The following is a 17,500-nucleotide window of genomic DNA, read 5'->3' on the forward strand; positions in this document are numbered from 1 at the left end:
TTCCTTACTCAATAATTGTTCCAAAATTAGCAATTACTAACTTTATTAGCTACCAAATATCATATTCTGTCATTTCCACCGGTAACAGAAATACACAGCTCAACAGTTCCCAGATATGCTACTTGTAAAATTCCTTCCACAGAAGTCAGTGCTAGTTGCTAGTCAGAAAGGAGCAGATTGAAGGCTCAGCAAGAATGTTCTACCAGGAATTTGAAAAAAGAATTCATATTTCAGCCACAGAAACTGCGAACGTACAATGTATCAGCTCAGGTATACTGAGACAAGGTACTTACTTAAGCTGCTCAGTTGTCTGATTATATTTGCCAAGGAGATATTGGTGACACATTCCAATTCATTTTTGATTCCTCGGGGCAGAGCTGTGTGGCACAGATGCCTGGGGTCTATGTTTCTTTTTACCAGCGGCATTCTGAAACGTATCAGAGGATCAGCAAACCTGTAAAGAAAGAAGACAAAATATTGCAATAAATTATATTTTAAATTCAGATACTGCCCAATTTAAATTACTAACCCTCCACAGTATTAATGGAATTCATTGCTTTGTAAGTACATAAACCTTTTCTTCACCCAATGAAAGATTCCATTCCCTATCTTCAAAACTTTAACAGCTTTTTAGCCAGATGCCAGTGAAATGACAGATTTATTTTTTTTAAAAACCACTCTTCCTTTCCCCTCAGGGAAAAATAAAAAAAAATCACAATAAAAAAAAATATATATATATGTTTCTTGATGGACTACTTCCTTACTCAGGCCAAGCAAAGTCCAGTTTCACATTCCTTTTATTATGCAGTCAAAGTTGTTTCCTATTCCATCTGAAAGGCAAATATGCTCAGTTCATTATCCAAGGTCGTATTACTAGCAGGAATCATCCTCCTTCTCTATGCACTACTTATAAATCATGCCTAACCAAAGTAAGGAAAAAGAGGAGTTTTCCCTTCCACCTCTGCTGTTCCTGGCAATAAATTCAGATGAGCTAAGAATGCATCTTCAAGTACAAAAGTCTCCTTGGTAAATTTGTGGTGCAAAGCTTCCATGATTGAGAAACTCTACTCCTGCACACCTCTTCACCACGTTTAATTAATCAAAAGCCTTCACCAGATCTGCAATCACTTGCAATTTTCTGCACCTATAGCACTGACTGGAAGGGGTTTTCCAGAGGGCAAGTCGCATGTGTGGTATCATCTCATCTTATTAGAGCTGATTTTTAAGATTATATACTAAATATTTTCTTTGTGAAAAACACATTTTTTCAGTGATCTGTTGTGTACAACTCTGAAGGACCAACGACAGAGGGTTGGAACTAGATGATCCTCAAGATCCCATCCAACCCAAGCCATTCTATGATTCTATGATATCTATCAAACAGGTATACTTAGCATCGGCACAACTCAGCCTCCTTTAACATTGCAGAAGAGACTGCTCTTTCCGAGGACAAGTCACCCACAAGGTGCTGTATGGCCTTATGCCCTCAGTGGGATCATCTGACTCTGCTTAGAGGTTTCACCTCTGAAGCTAGGGCTTCATGTTGCACCACAAAATACATCTTCTCTACCATATATTTAGCCATGAGAATCTTTGCTTGGTTGAAATAAAGTCATTTTTTGGTGATATGAATGAAGAAGATTAGAGCTAGTGGTGGTAAAATTGAAATTTTGCTGACCTAGAACGCAATAGGGAATTATGAGACTCAGAGAAGATTGTAATAGAGTGGTGAGGTGCTGGAACAGTGAAATGGAATGTGGAACAGGCTGCCCAGAGAGGTTGTGGAAGCCCCGTCCCTGGATGTGTTCAAGGCCAGATTGGATGGGGCCCCGGAAAGCCTGGTCTGGTATTAAATGGGGAGGTTGGTGGCCCTGCATGTGGCTGGGGGGTTGGAGATTCATCATCCTTGAGGTCCCTCTTCCAACGCAGGCCATTCTGTGATTCTGTAATAGAGTTCTTTCCTCTTGCTCACTGCTTAGATTTCTCCTTGCCACTTTTCCTACAAGCCTATTCTATCACTGAGGGTCAAGCTTGTATCTGAGGGACCGAGGAAGGATCCTGAAGTCCACATAAGAAAGTCCCTTCCGCTTCCAGGATCTGATTAGACATAATTCACAGCATTTCAACAATGTGCCTACTTCCTCAATTTTCTTCAGAAGATAACAAATATTTCACACTTTCGAGGGATTTTAAAAACATATACCTAAAATCTAAAAAAAAAGTGTGAATATGGTAGGGTAAATTAAACAAAAATATTTTTAAATTCCAGGAATATCCCAAATCTTTCAAGTACAAAAATACCTACATACTAAAAAGCTAGCTACTAGACAAGCTAAAAAGTGCAAATATGAATACAGCCTCTGACAGAGGCATTGAGAAGGTGCTGACAGTGAAAGTGAGACTTTATATGCCTGCTGCAATATGTGGGAGCAGCACAAGGTGAGGCAGATTGAGCAGGTCCCACCAGCTGAGCTCTGCAGTCCTCAAAGCATGCAGCCCTGAGGAGCAGTGAGCACACAAAGAACCCTGAGCTGCAGGCTCATCATCACAGTACCCTAACAGAAAATAAAAGAACTATTCTGTTGCTGGGAAAGTAATGCAGCAAGTGATACGTGAGCAATGTTCTCCAGAAGCAATTAAATATTGATGCCAAAGTTAAGCCCTTTCTTGATTACTACTTCAATGGTGCTGCTGTATAAACAGCAAAGAAGGTAAGTCTTCACAGAGAGATCCAAACATTCACAGGAAAAAAAAAAACATTTCAGCTTCTTTTACACGTCTATTTTTGCTTATCCCTTTTTATCTAACACAGTTATGAACTACAAGAGTTAAAAAAAAATAATCACTAAATAGAATAAAAGTAGTTAATGGGTAATGTTCTTTTTCTTGCATAATTTAATCGAAACAGTATCTTGTGATAATACTGCTCTCCCTTCTTTATATTTTATGCCCTGCATGAAAAAACGTATGTAGCATATGCATATTGTAAATACGCATATGCTGAAGTGATAAATTCTTTATAAAACTGTGTAATAACAAGAAAAAAAAAAGTCTTAAATCAATGGCTAGTTAGATTTCAAGTAACAGCATTTATGTAGTGCCCCTTAAGTATCTGATTTGCCTCTAGGATAGAACATGTAACAGAAAAGCTGAGAAGATTCAATACTGGCCCAAATGTTTTCTCCAGTGGGCACAAAAAGAAGCTGGACTAGCAAAAAAATAAGCCAGAATTCCTTGGCCCTCAGAATGTACAACTCTGAACCTGAATAAAAGTCTACTTAAGACAACAGATTTTAATTATTTTCTTTCGCATTGACCTCTTCAGAATTAGCAGAGAATTCACTTGTCATCCTTTTTCCTCCCAAAGACACATACATCACTTTTCTAATATCTGACTAATGCAGCGCTGGCTGTCCTACCCAAAGATATTGCGGAACAATAAAAGGCAGCACAGGGAACATAAATCTGGTAGAAGGTACCAGTTTTAACTACAGATGAATTTGGAAAGGAAACAGATGACAGAAGAGAAAACCAATGCCTTCCAAATTATGCTTCATATTTGAAAATTACACAAAGACTGAATAAAGAATATTTCTCTGTTCCCCAGTAACAAGTAACAAGAAATAGGAGGCAACCAAGGAAGATACCACTCAATCATGCTTCAAATAAAGGGAAATGCATTTCGTATGATGTTTAACAAACGGTGGACCCCTGGGCCACAGGAGCTGCACACAGCTGAAGTGTCTTGGTAATATGTCCATTGCAGGGCACATGGTATTTGCAGTTCGTGGTGACCACCAGCAGGCCCTGTCAATTCCTCTCCGGGGCATTTAGTGATCCCAGCACTGGGAATCCTTGCTTATGAAACAAGGTATGAGACAGTATGGGAGAACAAACAGAGCCTTACTGCACCTAAACAATTTCCTCTCTCTTATAAAAGATACAGCTCTCATCCAGCAAGCTGAACAATTCTGAAATGCCTGTACATATTATGCAGATTTGGAGCTGTGAAAGAGTAAAGAAAAAAAAAAAAAAGGAACATCACTATCTAGTCTATCCTCTCATTTTAAACAAAAAATCTCACACTGCCTCCCCCTCTGCTCCCAAATCTTATGTTAACCAAGCCACTCTGGCAGCAAAGAAACTCATCCTCAGACTGTCAGCATGTTGCTCCCACTCAAGCCCACAAAACTGCCAATAGCCATGGCCAGATATAAGAGAGGATGCCTGCCTGTAGAGCTGAGCATCCCTGCTGTGAGGTAGGAGAGCTGACACCATCTGAGGCTGGAGCAGGTCTCCCCTCCTCGCTCTGAAGGCTGGGCTGGCTGCCTTAAGAGTCCAGCTCTCCCTCCTCCCCGCTCACCCATGCAGAGCTGCGAAGTAACCAGCTCCAAAGCACAGCGCACTGGTGTATACTGCAAGCACTCTGCTCCATGGAGATGTTAATAGGAAGCGCACCTTCTCAGAGGGATTACATCTCACGCAGATTCACTTCTGAAATCTCCTCCCCCTTGTTCTCTATACATCTTTTGAAGCACCCTGAATCCAGCTGGAAACCCACTCCCAGCCTGCAGGCACAGTGCTGGCTGCAGCTGAGGGACCTGCTACAGGGCACCTGCCCAACACTGCTGGATCAACGCCAGTCAGTGACACCGCCGTCAGAAATCATCATCTCCTCTCCAGCGCTGCTTCAGGGAAACATCTCAGAAGAGCAAGATGTGTGGGAAATGGTAAACCAGAAGTAGCTTGTAGAAAACATAGCGTCAGCTGTCACAGTGACAACTCAGGTTTTTCAGCAAGCACACTGAGACCACCAAGAATGAAAGCACACCACTGAAGTGGGGAAAAGTAGCTAATTAATCTGCCCAGCAGTTTAAATGGTAATTAAACAATACTTCAATTTAACTTTCAGAAGACTAGTAAGATTTCACAATCACAGTATCTTCTTTAATGAAGGTTTACTTTTGATTGAGTTACACTCTGTCATTACTAAACTTCTTAGCAGCAATGAAAAACATTCCTGTGTAATTTTTATGCATATCAATAATGCAGCACTGAATGCCCTTGCTTTAATGGGGTTAAATTTAATTCCAACCATTTCTATAATGTATCTTTACAGCTTGGTATTACCATACTAGTAATTTCTTTAACAACATACAACAGCAGTGCTTTTCATTTCCTTGATTTAATGGATCCCATTCCAGCTGCTGGCAGAACAGATCAGTCTGAAATGTCAATTTAACACTTTTTTCCTCCTTAGAAGAAGAAACAGATTATGCAATAGCTTTTCTATTTGCCTATGTAGTCATGTACTAACCACATCTATGCTAAACAGACAGACTTCAGAACAGAATTAAAGTAGCTAACAAAAATCCTTCTCTCACTCACTTCCATATCTTCAACTTACCATAAAATTATTCCAACCTTATCACCAGAATTTCCATAACTAAGTTTCCACAAAAATATTCTGCACCAATAGTATCCCCAGCTACCATCGGAAAATCATTAACTCATTTTTTAACAGCCTCTAATTTTCATCAAATTCCCACATCTTTGTTTATGACTTCTATGTTATTTTTCAATTAATTTTCTTCCATTCAGAGAGCATTTCCTCGAATTTAATCTCTTAGAAGAATGTCATTCCACGCTCTAGTAAAAAATTGATATCAAACATATTTATACAAATCAACTGTGAAGTGAAAATCAAATGAGAATTTTGGTCCAAACATATTTTGCTGCTTATGACATCACGATTTGAGTGTACTGACATCAGACATTCCAACAGTATCAAAAAGAGCAGTAAACACCAAAATGAATCCTGGAAACTATCTAACTAAACTATCTAAACTGTACAAATCAAGCTCATTCTCTGTCAGATTTTCTTAGAATTGTACTACTGTTATAGTAGATGCAGAAAAAAAATGATCCATATACACCTCTGGTATGAACAGGCAAATGTGCAAAGACTTCATGCAGGTTGTTCCCCTGTAGCTCCCACTGCAAGACCAATGTGCAGGTAAAACCCCAAGGATCACCCAGCAGCATGAGGTCCTTCAGCAAAGCAGGACACTCTCAGACACTACCAGGGCAGTGCAGTGACTTTTAAAACCCTAAAAGTACTTTACGTCTCTTTCAGGTGACATCAACTTTCATCTGATGAACTGCATCCTGAATTGACAATTTAACAGAAAGCTGTTAAAGCTACAGTTTTGCAATCTTCATATAATGAATTACATTACCAAACTGAAGACCCTTCTCTTTGGAATATTTTCCTCGTATCTCCCTCATCTGCAACTTGCTCTGAAAAATATTTCTGACTGCAGATGACTACAAAAAGATGAGCTTATTGTACCTAAAAATCAGTGTCAAAGAGAACAACTGGAGAAGATGTTGCTAGAAAATGAAGTTGATATCACTGCTATTTAAGAATGACTAAATGTCAACAATTCATTTTACATCTTAATATTTTCTACTCTAGATTGTTCCAAGTAGTTGGTACGCATTTGGCCAACGTGCAATGTGATGACCAAAGCAATAACAAAGCACTCTAACAGGTTGCTTGCAGAGGTGGTGGATGCAGGCTGGACGGGGCTCTGAGCACCTTGACCTACATGTAGGTGACCCTGTTCATTGCAGGACTAGACAATCTTATGGGTCACTTTATGGATGAGAACAATTGAAGCCACAAGTTATTTATATGTTGATTTTTAAAAGTTTTACCTATAATAGACTATTTTTTTCAAAGATCTTAAATATTTACTGTCCCTGACGTAACTCCAGTGATGGTAGCAAGCCCTGCACTAAGCAACACTAGTAACAGTGCAGTAGACTGCTGATGTGGAAAGTAAAACTTCATTAACACAAACAGCAGCAAGCTTCCATGGTAGAAAGCAGACATACCAACTCATAATAAACTGGCTACTTCAAGTTTTAAAGGACGTAACAGCTGATTTTCATTGACTGAAATGCTGCAGTTTGAGTCAAGTCAATGAGTTGCATGTCCCAAAGCAGAGCACAACAGCAGGCAGCAAAACACTTCTACTGAAAGAGCCCAGAATAAAGTCTCTTAGGACACTCTGACCACTTGCTTTTTTGTTAAGTCAGGTAAGGCCTGAACCAAACTGTAGCCTACTACATGGCTATGGGCTTCCTGAAGGCTGGGCTGGGCCCAACTACAGCACTAAACATATGCAGCGGGGGCTTCTGCACCCTTATCTGAAATTCTTCTGTGTTTTGTTTGGGCTATTGCCCACCATGGCTGCTTCGATATGCTGATGGCACTGGCACTTACCATTCCTTTTACACAATTATCTCCTGCCTTCGAGCCCTAATGGAAGATTTCATGCTGATCACGTGTAAAGAGCAAAATTGCAAGCTATCTTAAATAAAAGGAGAAAACATTCCGTTCAATACCTGCTTCTTTTTCCCAGCACAGGTGCAAAACACAACAGGGTTACATGAATCACATGCCACTTTAGCCAATCTCTTACCTTACGTTAAAATGAATTAAACTTCAGTACTATGAAAAACACAAACAATTGAGAATAAGCAGTTTGCAAACCATGCCTTTTTTTTTTCTTCCTACAATCCTAAAATCAGCTTGATTTCACATAATTTATCTTTCTCCCTTTATTTTCACCTCCTATTTTCTGTAATATAAACCAGTACCTACTGATTAGTCAGTTTGTTAAGCATCGATGATCTTAACCATGTTGTTCACATCAGTTTTCCCACCACCAACAGCATCCATCTTCTTACGGTCAATGTCTTTCAAATGTAAATTGTTCATATCAAACTTTAAAAATTCACTGCAAAAATCATGCACGCAAAATACTCCAGCCATTGTAAGTGCACATTTAGCTGATGCCCATCTTACTAATAAATGCAAAATTGTTTCCACTCATCTTAATAAAGAAACTAATTTAATGAACTGCTATTACAAAATATCAAGTTCAACAGTTTCTACCCTAAACAGTCAGGCTACTGGAGGCTATGAGGCTCTAAGACAGTTGCATTTCTGGCTCATAGAAAACATTCAATATATTAAAGATAGATGTGACACAATGCAGGTGCATAGCAAGAAAAATTAACACTTACAAATTTACTTTACATAAAATAATTAAAGTAAAAACAAAAATTAAAAGTGTGCTTTAGTGCAACACCATAATTTTTTATATATATATATATATGTGCGTATATACATATATATATAAGAAAAAACATGTAACAATAAAAATTCTTACTTTAAAAAATCACATTAAATAAAAATAATAAAATTAAAGATTTCCGAAGATTTCCAGGTGTTAGAGTAGAATGAATTGGTACGAGCTTATCTCTTGCAATTCTGAGTAGTTTTAAAAACTTTTAAGAATTATAATTTCCAGTACTGAAAATACAGTATTAAGCTACAAGGAGACTCACAAAACCAGTCTTGTGAATAGGTACAGAAGAGAAGCATTGTCTTCAACCAGTTGCAAGCTCTAATGATATCTGAGTAAAGAAAAAATAAATCCATCGTGTGTTTCCACATATTAATGCAGAAATATTTCAGTCATGTAGAGCCATACTGCATTTTATTGTTAGGACATTATTCACAAGAAAAAAAACATCTTCTGCTCTTGTATTTCCATTAAACCTTTTAAGCAGTTATTTTAAAAATATAAAGCATGTGTGTAATTAAACATGTATTTGCATTATATATATGAGCACATACATAGTGATAGCTCTAAATAATAATCTTTCAAATTATTACATAAAATATTTGAAGAGCTGCAAAATTTGCTGTCAGCATTACTAAATATTATTCAGGTTACCTTGCACTTTTTTTTTTCCTCCTAGCGAGCTGTTGTCAGGTCATTTGATTAAAGACTAATTTGGAAGCACCCTCGGTTCTAATTTAGGTACAACCAAGAATGCCCAAATTATTTTCTGATTACAAACTTTCCTCCATCCCCAAAGGCTAAAAATATACGAGTGCATAACATACATTGCGTTTTGAAATTGCTTTTTTGAGATCTATGGTTTATCTGATGACATTTTTTCTCTTAGCATTAATCTCATCCTCCTGTTAACAGCTTCTACATACAGAGTAGGATACAAAAGCTGTGTGATGAACTGCAACAAAAGCTCTTTATAGTCTTGACAGAGACAGATCACTAATCCAGTGTTAATTTAAAATCCAAATACCAGAACTGTACACAGAGCTTCTGTTGCTTTAGCACATCTTTCCTGACAAACCACGCTTTTTTTTCCCCGAAATGTTATATATTCACAGTTATCCCCCTTACCAACTCAGGGTAACACCTAGTGTAAATGCAGATGTTTTATAACTTCATTTCATAAAATTCCCAAATCAATGTGAATGCCCAGTTTGCTGCCACTGCACAGAGACAACCACCTGCTTCTAAAGGATGGCACATTGTGGCAGTTGGGAATAAATACTGATAGATAAGGTACCTGAACCTTAGAACTGCTATAAAATACCCAAAGATGTTGGGTGCGGGGTGGATAAGCAGCATCCTCCCCAGTGTGGCACCATGCAGCCCACCTCTGGGCCTACTGGCAGACGTGTCCCAATTCTGGGAGCACCACAGCCCTGCGCACACCTCTGCTATCAGGCCTTACACCGGCCGTGTCACAGGCTGCCCCTCTGCACAGGCATTAGGAAGGTATGGTGAATAATGTATTATTAGGTATTAGGATTCAAGGCATGGTGCCTTGCCTTAACCACAGCACTGGTGGTATGGGGAAAACACACAGTGCTGGCCCTCAGTGACTGAAGCTTTCTCTCTTCCTGCTGGCACAAGAGAATCCCCTAAAGGCAAAGGAATTAAGAGATAATTATTCCTTTGGTACCAAGCTACATCTGGTAAATATTAAGTTATGACACGCCAAAACTGAGATAAATGAATGGTTGTGCGTGGGTGAGGAAAAGAAGGAAGAGGAAATATGACAGTCTGTGCCTTTCATTGCATTGACCTTACTGATGAATCAAAGAAAGAAACTGGATGCTAATGAAATAATAAATTATGTCAGGAATCTAAGGCAGCACTACAGGAACCAGTAATACAGTTGCTGCACATTAATCCAGCAGTGATAATCAGCACACTAACAAGTACTCAGTCACCTGGTAACAAGTGCCTGCCACGACCATCAGAAGCTTTCCGTGCCACAAAATGTTACCAGAGATCTGAAGAACTGATGTGAGCACCGCAAGATTTGCAATGAGCCACATATACAAAATATGAAGAATTTTAATGCATTTTATGCTATTGTATCCAAACCAAGAACAACAGATTAATGGGTTTGATTTTCTTTTTCACAGTCTTAAAGGAGGAATTATGACCTGCCAGGTACCAAGTTATACGTACAGATGTAAAATAATCACCTTATTACTGTCTGAGCTTCTTTGCAGGTTAATTTTTCCTCTTTGTGAATGATAAAATTCCTCATAGAGGCTTTGATGTTAAAAGTGTGAATGTGCATAAGCAATGCTTTGCACTACCTACTGCTACTTAACATATTTGAACAGACACGCTGCTAGAACAAAGGTATTAACATTCAGAGAAGTTGTTTACGTTTGAACAGAGATGTTATTAAATATTCAGCAGTCCAGAAACGGGGCTAATTTATATTGTTTAAGGCTAGAAAGTGATCATTTGATCCTTTGCTCATTATCATGTCTAACCTCCCCACTAAAGGCAGTAGCACGTTTGCTAAGTAAACACTTGAGTATTCAAATCTGCCAGTGCTGAGATGGCCAGGACAACACATTTTCTAGCACCTTCCCCATTCTGTTATCATCATTTTAAGGGGCTGGGGTTTCCAGTAATTTCTTGGGTAAACTCTTCTACAACCAAGCATTTTTAAAATACAGGAAAATAGGTCAATTTTCCCTTTCTCTCCGTTTTCTTCCCTTATGCCTTCAGATCACTATTCAGATAATCAGTTCTTCTTTCTCACTGTTTGCAGCCTTCAGGAATTTACAACTGTCCTTCCTTTGCTAGTAATTCCACCAAGTTGTTAAGCTTTCTTCTTACTTACAAGGAAAAATTGCTCAAACTGTCACTAATTCCAGTAATGCTTTGGCCTTACTCAAGCATCATCTAATTTATCAGTACTCCGTCAGTAATGTGGTACCCAAAGTGAAAATGGCATTTCAGATGCATTTGCGTCGCATGATCTCACCTAAAATAAGTCTAAACATCATAAATTCTTTCAGTTATGCCATTATTTGTTAGTGCCACCGACTCCAACCTCACACTTGTATAAATGCAGTTTTGCAAGTTCGGTGGTTTTTCTCCCAGTTAAAATCATAGTTTGTGTGGTGACTGCAGGTTGAGGTCTAGGGTCCAGATTTGCAAGCCCTTGGTTCTTTAAGTAACCAGTTATTCTGAATTAAAATGAGATTCTTTGCAGGATAACATTTAGAAATAGCAATAGGTACTTTTTTTTTCTTAGCTCCAATTTATGTGGCCTAAAACAAATGAACAGTCTTGAATGAATAGAAAAATCAAAGGAACTACACACGTCAACATTATTAGTGAGAAACGTCACATTATTTGCCTTTCTGTTGTAAAACTCTGACAAAAGACGAAGAACGCTGCATTATCTGGCCTACAAAAGAATCACTATTCATTTAGCAAACTTATGTAGTAAGTACAGATTACTGGCAGGAAAATTAAGAACTTGATAAATTTTAACCAACTCTAACTTTTAATAATCTCTAAGCAACAATCTAAAACATTAAATTTTTAAGGGAAAACATTTTACTGACAAAATTATGTTTCTTCGTTTCACAAGCATTTAAATATATAACATATACATTTGCGTTTTTATCCTTAAATACTAAAAGTAATCCTTGCCAGCACTTACTTTCAGCATCTCCATCGCTGAGTTTTGAAGCCATCCTTGTCAGGAAAGGAATAAATAGTACAGAGCAAACTAATATTTTTGTGAACTGGAACTAATTAAAGTTAGTCCTCTCAAGGTTTTTGTGTGATGGACGATCGTGAGCTTTAACTAAGGCTGTTCTCATAATCAGGATATCTGTAAGATGCCTTTCCTCTCTAGTTTCCTGTATCTATTTACATGTAAGTTAACACTGTCACCGTTCCACTGCCACTAACATTTGCAAAGATACACATTTTTGTAGTGTGGGCAGGAGTTTAAAAAACTTTCAAATATGTTTCCCTATAAAATTTAGCTCCAATCAAACACCAATTAACAAATTATTGGAAAGAAATAGAGAACATAGACAAACACACAAAGAATGAATGCATGTGCCTCCCTTTCTTAAGCCTCAGAAACTTCAACAGGTTTGGAAACAGTTATTAAAATAATTTGCTTTAGTGCTATGCTTCAAACAGTACTTAATGAAAGTTACTAACTTAAATAACAGGAGACACTGAGGTGAAGTAAGAACATTCCTATATACATGCATTCCTTTATTACTTGATCTAAACTGAATTTGAGCACAGAAATAGAAAATACATGGGAATGAAAGCTACAGTCGCTAAACTGGAGATGCCACCTCAATTCACAGTTGGAGGCTTTGTGAGGAAACTTTCCTTTATGAGGTCAGGAGACTGTTTTCAGTTGCATGCTCCTCTTAAAGCACTGTTCTTAACATGCAGTAAGGGTATTTGCCTACGGAATCAGTAGGCAGTATTAAGCACTAAGTAACAGTATTAAGCCACTATATAAAAAAAACAATAATAATAATAGTGTATACACATTTATCAGGGAAAATAAGGTGTTCTCACTCTGCAAGGAAAGTATCCACGACACTCCATATTGTTACATGTAACCATCAAAATATTCTCAGTGAAGAAGGAAACATAGAGCAAACTCTCTGCTGGCTCCGGAGGAAACAGAGCAATTATAGATAGATACAGGAAAGAAAAGAGAAGGTGGTGAATCTGTTTATTCTCTACAACAGAGCTTAACAATTAGCTCAGCCAGCCAAGAGGAGGGGCAGACCTGGTTAATAAAGTTGGCTCCTTTTCTCTTATAAGTACGTATTTAGCAAAAGAAAGATAGTGACTGAAAAAGGATGCAGAAATGAAATTATCTTCAGCTGTCTCTCTCTGCACAAAGCTCTGAATAAGATAGCTCAGCACTGTTAAACTTTGAGCCATTACACTTAATTATCAAATAATGAAGATACTCATTTGCTTTCAAAGTAAACAACATAAGAATGGAATAAATCATTAATTTCAGTAATTCATTCTGCATTTAACATTTGCCAAGTGTAGATATTCAGAGAACCTTGGATGCGGGATTGGAAAAGAACTGAGAATCCTGAGAAATAAGAGGAAAAAAATCCATAGCACAAACCACAGCTCACAGAAGGTAAAAACAGGTGAGAAAAGAAATACAGAATGGTTCTGGTATTCTCCAGTGGTATGCATAGGAGCTAGTAAAGATATATATATTTTTTTATATTTACTAAATATCCCAAAGTGATTTGCAGGATGACTTCAACTAATATAGAAAAAAGGGCTGTGTTTTTTATACCACCAATGAGATACTCAAGAATGTAACAGCATCAATGTCGTGCCCCTATTTTTTTTTTCTAAAAAAAAAAAAAAAAAAAAAAAAATAACCAACTAGGATGCATTTTCTGCCAGGCAGAGAAAATAAACAAACCAAGAGACATGGGCCAATATTTCTGTTGATGAGAAAGCATCCTGACATCTTGAACATTTAAGGATATGGTTTAGTGGGCAACACTGGCAGTAGGTGGGTCAGAAGGACAGCTGGACGAGATGATCTTAGGGGTCTTTTTCAACCTCAATGATTCCATGAACCATGCAGGCATTCAGATTTCTCTGATCCAAGATGAGTCTGTTTCTCTTTGGCTTGAGGAAATAATTACAGTAAACTCCATTATTGAAATGGACATGATTAATTCCATTTCTCTCCGGTTAGAGAGTAGCTTCTTGCTACTTTTTTGTAGGCTGTTTTTGTTATTGTTTTTTGCTTTTGTTTTTTAGAAAGGCAGCTGATAAAAAAAGGAGACAGTAAGGCTTCAAGATTGAAGAATCAGCCCTTCAAAGGTGAATTTGCTCCAGACTTACCCCAAAGATGTGGCAGAAGGAACTAGCCTGTGCTAAGCAGAAGCATCTCTGAAGCAAGAATCCAAGACGATGTCTGAGGTGAACACTACATTAAATTGTTGCAGTGTAATTGCTGTCTTTCTCACTGATGATTATGAATTCCTAAGAAAATATACTCCTTTGGAAGTAAAGAGGTTGAAGAAAACAGGTTGAAGTAAAAGGAATATTATATTCAGAGGAAGTAATACAGAAAGAATACTAACCAGGTTAGCCACAGACTTCAGAAGAAAGTTAAAATCGCATTTCACTAAATACTATCCACCAAAAAAAAAAAAAAAGGTATACCTAAAAACCAGACCTTGAGCTAGAAGTAAATTTATTATGCTAACCCAAAACTGTTTGCCAAAAGCAAGCATTCATAATATGTAATCAGCACTGTTCTGCAATTTACAAATTAGCACGCTTTCATTAGTATGCTTCATGAGTGAATACAAACACAGGCAAAGAAGAAGTCAGCTACAGATGCTGGAACCTGGTATTTTTCATGACTGATATTATGACTACACTTGCCAGAGGAAACTGTGTTCTGCCCAAGCTATCCTACGTATTCAAAATCCTTAGTGAGGAATACAAAGGAGAGAAGACCTGAAAGAGACTCTGAACACACATAAGAGCTAGAGATTATGCAGTAGGTATCCTTAAGTTCTATTTGTAGAACTTTGGAAAATCTGCAGAGTTAACTGAAGGTTAAAGAGTTTGTGTTCTGGTGACACAGAAATGAGGTAAGATAAAAAAAATCAGACAAAAAACAGAATTGGGAAGGAATCCCCCTAACTTCCCAATTTAAGCATTTGTGAGAACAAATGACTTTGAGGTATGTGTAGCCAGTGAAAACGTAGCTCAGCACTGTTAAACATATTTGAACTCTGTTGCTTTTTTTCCCCTACTGGTGTTCTTGGCTGTAACTGAAGACTGGTACCAGCTTAGGTAACTAATATTTAATGCATATGGCAACTCCTACATAATTCTAGTTTTTCTGTTAGTGCTGAGATGATCTGTGCCACATACATGAGTCACTGTGATGGAAGAGCATAGTAATTTGAGTTTCAAAATTTGCATCCCAATCACGCACAGAAGTACTTCCCTCCCAACAATTAACCAGAAAGAAGGTAACTAAAGGCAAAGCAACGGGTAAAACAAAACTGTTCTATTTGGCTATTTAATTATAGTGCAAGTTCAGAGCATCTTCCCAGCTTTTATCAGGCACCGCAACACAGACAGTATTCTGCTAACAAAAGAGGAAGGAGAAAAATAATAAAAAAGCAACCATATGTAAAACTCTAAAGTAACAAAATTAAAATTCCTAATATGAAAACATTTAGAGAAAGATTGTGTATATCTATGTATAAACATACAAATATGTACACACATATGTATGTACATATTTGTATAAATTAAAGGATGAAAGTGACTGTCCAGTACTTACCTGCAAGTCATACAGTTACTCATAATGTAACCCATAAGTTTACTGAGCAGTACTTATTCCCAAAAATGGGGTTATTTCCTACTACTGCTGAAGTTCAAAAATATTACTACTTTTTGATCAAAGGGAAGCGTCACACAAAAAGATAAAACACTAGTGTACTTGTGTATAAATAACCAAACCATTACAGCATACTTATATTGAGTGTTAACTTTGAGAGCAAGGATAAGATGTTTTGTTACCAGTCGAGGTAACAGATGAGTATCAGCTAAACAGAAACAAAAGAAGCTTCAGGAACAGGCATTTGTCACTACAAAAGCACATCATTTCACTTCAAAGGTATTTAGCTGACTTAATCTAAAACAAAGCTTTCAATCACTGCCACCATTTTTCAGTGATTTCTAGTAGTCAGCATTCTGCTTAGTCAGTGAGTTTTCCAAGTCCTCTGAAGTTTTCACAAAACTGATATTTTACGTCTTCAAGAGGCCCTGTTTCCTACCTGTCACTTCAAATTTCCTTAGAAGTCACACACTCCTTCTGAACAAAACTGTAGATGGGAACACACTATTTTGAAAAGTCTCCCTTCAGCACTTGGTCAGGTTTGCTGAAATAGTACTCAAACTATTGTATTAGGTACACTGCAGGAATCCACAACAAGCAAATCCCAAGAGGAATCTCAGTGTAGTTTTAAAAAACTTGAACAATCACAGAGCCAAGTACAAGAGCATGGAAAGCTCCAGGTTATCTGATGTCCATTCTCTCATTCTAAGGAAGGATCAATTATTTGTAAATTATTGCCAACAAATGATCGGTCAAACCTGTCTTTGAAAACACACTGGTGCCCCAGAAAGACTGGCAAACTCCCAAAGAAAGCCACTGCAATATTTCATAAAACCCACAGGTCAGCTGCTACTTGAGAAAAAGTATTCTTCAATTTAGCTCAGAATAAATCTTATTCAACCAAACAAAAATACTGAGAAAAGCCAGGAAAAAGAGAAGGGTAGAAGGAAAGTTCCTATAGCATAAACATTTTATCTAGGAAAACAGAATTGTTTTCAGTCACAGACCTAGGACATAGCTCAAACTCAGCTTGGCTGACTCTCCTTATGTTGATGCACCAACTGTTGGGCAGTGAGGAAAGGAACTATAAAGACATTTGTATTCACCAACTACCATTCCTGTTAAACATCTTTTACATGAAGATACTAACCTTACTCTGAAATATATAAACAAAACGACTAGATGAACAAACTGAGCCTATCTTTACAGCAAGGATTTCTGGATTTTGAAGATGAGTTCAATTTTTGAAATCACTTCCAACACTTGTGATTCCACTGTTGGTGCTGATTTCCAGTTGTGTGCTGCCCTCAGTCAGAGGAGGGTTGGATGCTCCCTCATTTCTGACTTCAGTGGTAAATGTGTTGAAAACAGAATTCTGAAAAACTTCAGTCATAGTGCCCCCACACCCACATGCATTTTTTTCACCTCTGTAAGCTGAAACAGGGAGAGAAAGATACAAGATTGTAGAGATACAAAGTTACACACTAAAGATACAAAGTTGCACACCGCACAGTGTCCTGTTACGTCAAAATTGGCTTATTTCTGACCAAGCACACTAAACACTATCTGGCACTGTTGTCACAGCAGTAAGCTGCCCAGTTCTCCGTCTGACATTATAATGAACAACTCCATCACTCAGCTGCTGCTTGTTGTAGCTGCTGCAGCAGCTACAACATGGAGTTCGGATGAGTCTGTATAACACAACTTTTCGTAATCTTTGAAACACGTGTCAAGAACAGGGAAGCCCCTTACGGCGTCTGCAGCTCCTCACAGGGAGCAGAGGGCAGCGCTGAGCTGTGCTCTGTGTGACAGCGACGCGGCCCGAGGGAACGGCGTGGAGCTGCGTCAGGGGAGGGGCAGTGGGGTTAGGGACAGGGTCTGCAGCACAGGGGGTGGA

General features: G+C 38.0%; 1 protein-coding gene across 5 annotated transcripts in view; it reads right to left on the minus strand.

The window, feature by feature from the left end:
- WASF1 (WASP family member 1) overlaps positions 1–17,500 on the minus strand; it is a 79,198-nt gene that overhangs the window by 27,216 nt on the left and 34,482 nt on the right. For 3 of the 5 annotated variants that reach the window (XM_052685772.1, XM_052685739.1, XM_052685765.1), the window contains one exon: positions 294–454. In XM_052685772.1, the coding sequence (XP_052541732.1) occupies positions 294–426 (133 nt within the window). In that variant the 5' untranslated portion in view covers positions 427–454. Of the gene's footprint in view, positions 1–293; positions 455–764; positions 831–17,500 lie in introns of all 5 variants that reach the window. The other 2 variants (XM_052685759.1, XM_052685750.1) reach the window with 1 other exon arrangement.

This window comes from Tympanuchus pallidicinctus, unplaced genomic scaffold (assembly GCF_026119805.1).
Source record: "Tympanuchus pallidicinctus isolate F22 unplaced genomic scaffold, pur_lepc_1.0 scaffold1, whole genome shotgun sequence".
Lineage (NCBI taxonomy): Eukaryota > Metazoa > Chordata > Aves > Galliformes > Phasianidae > Tympanuchus > Tympanuchus pallidicinctus.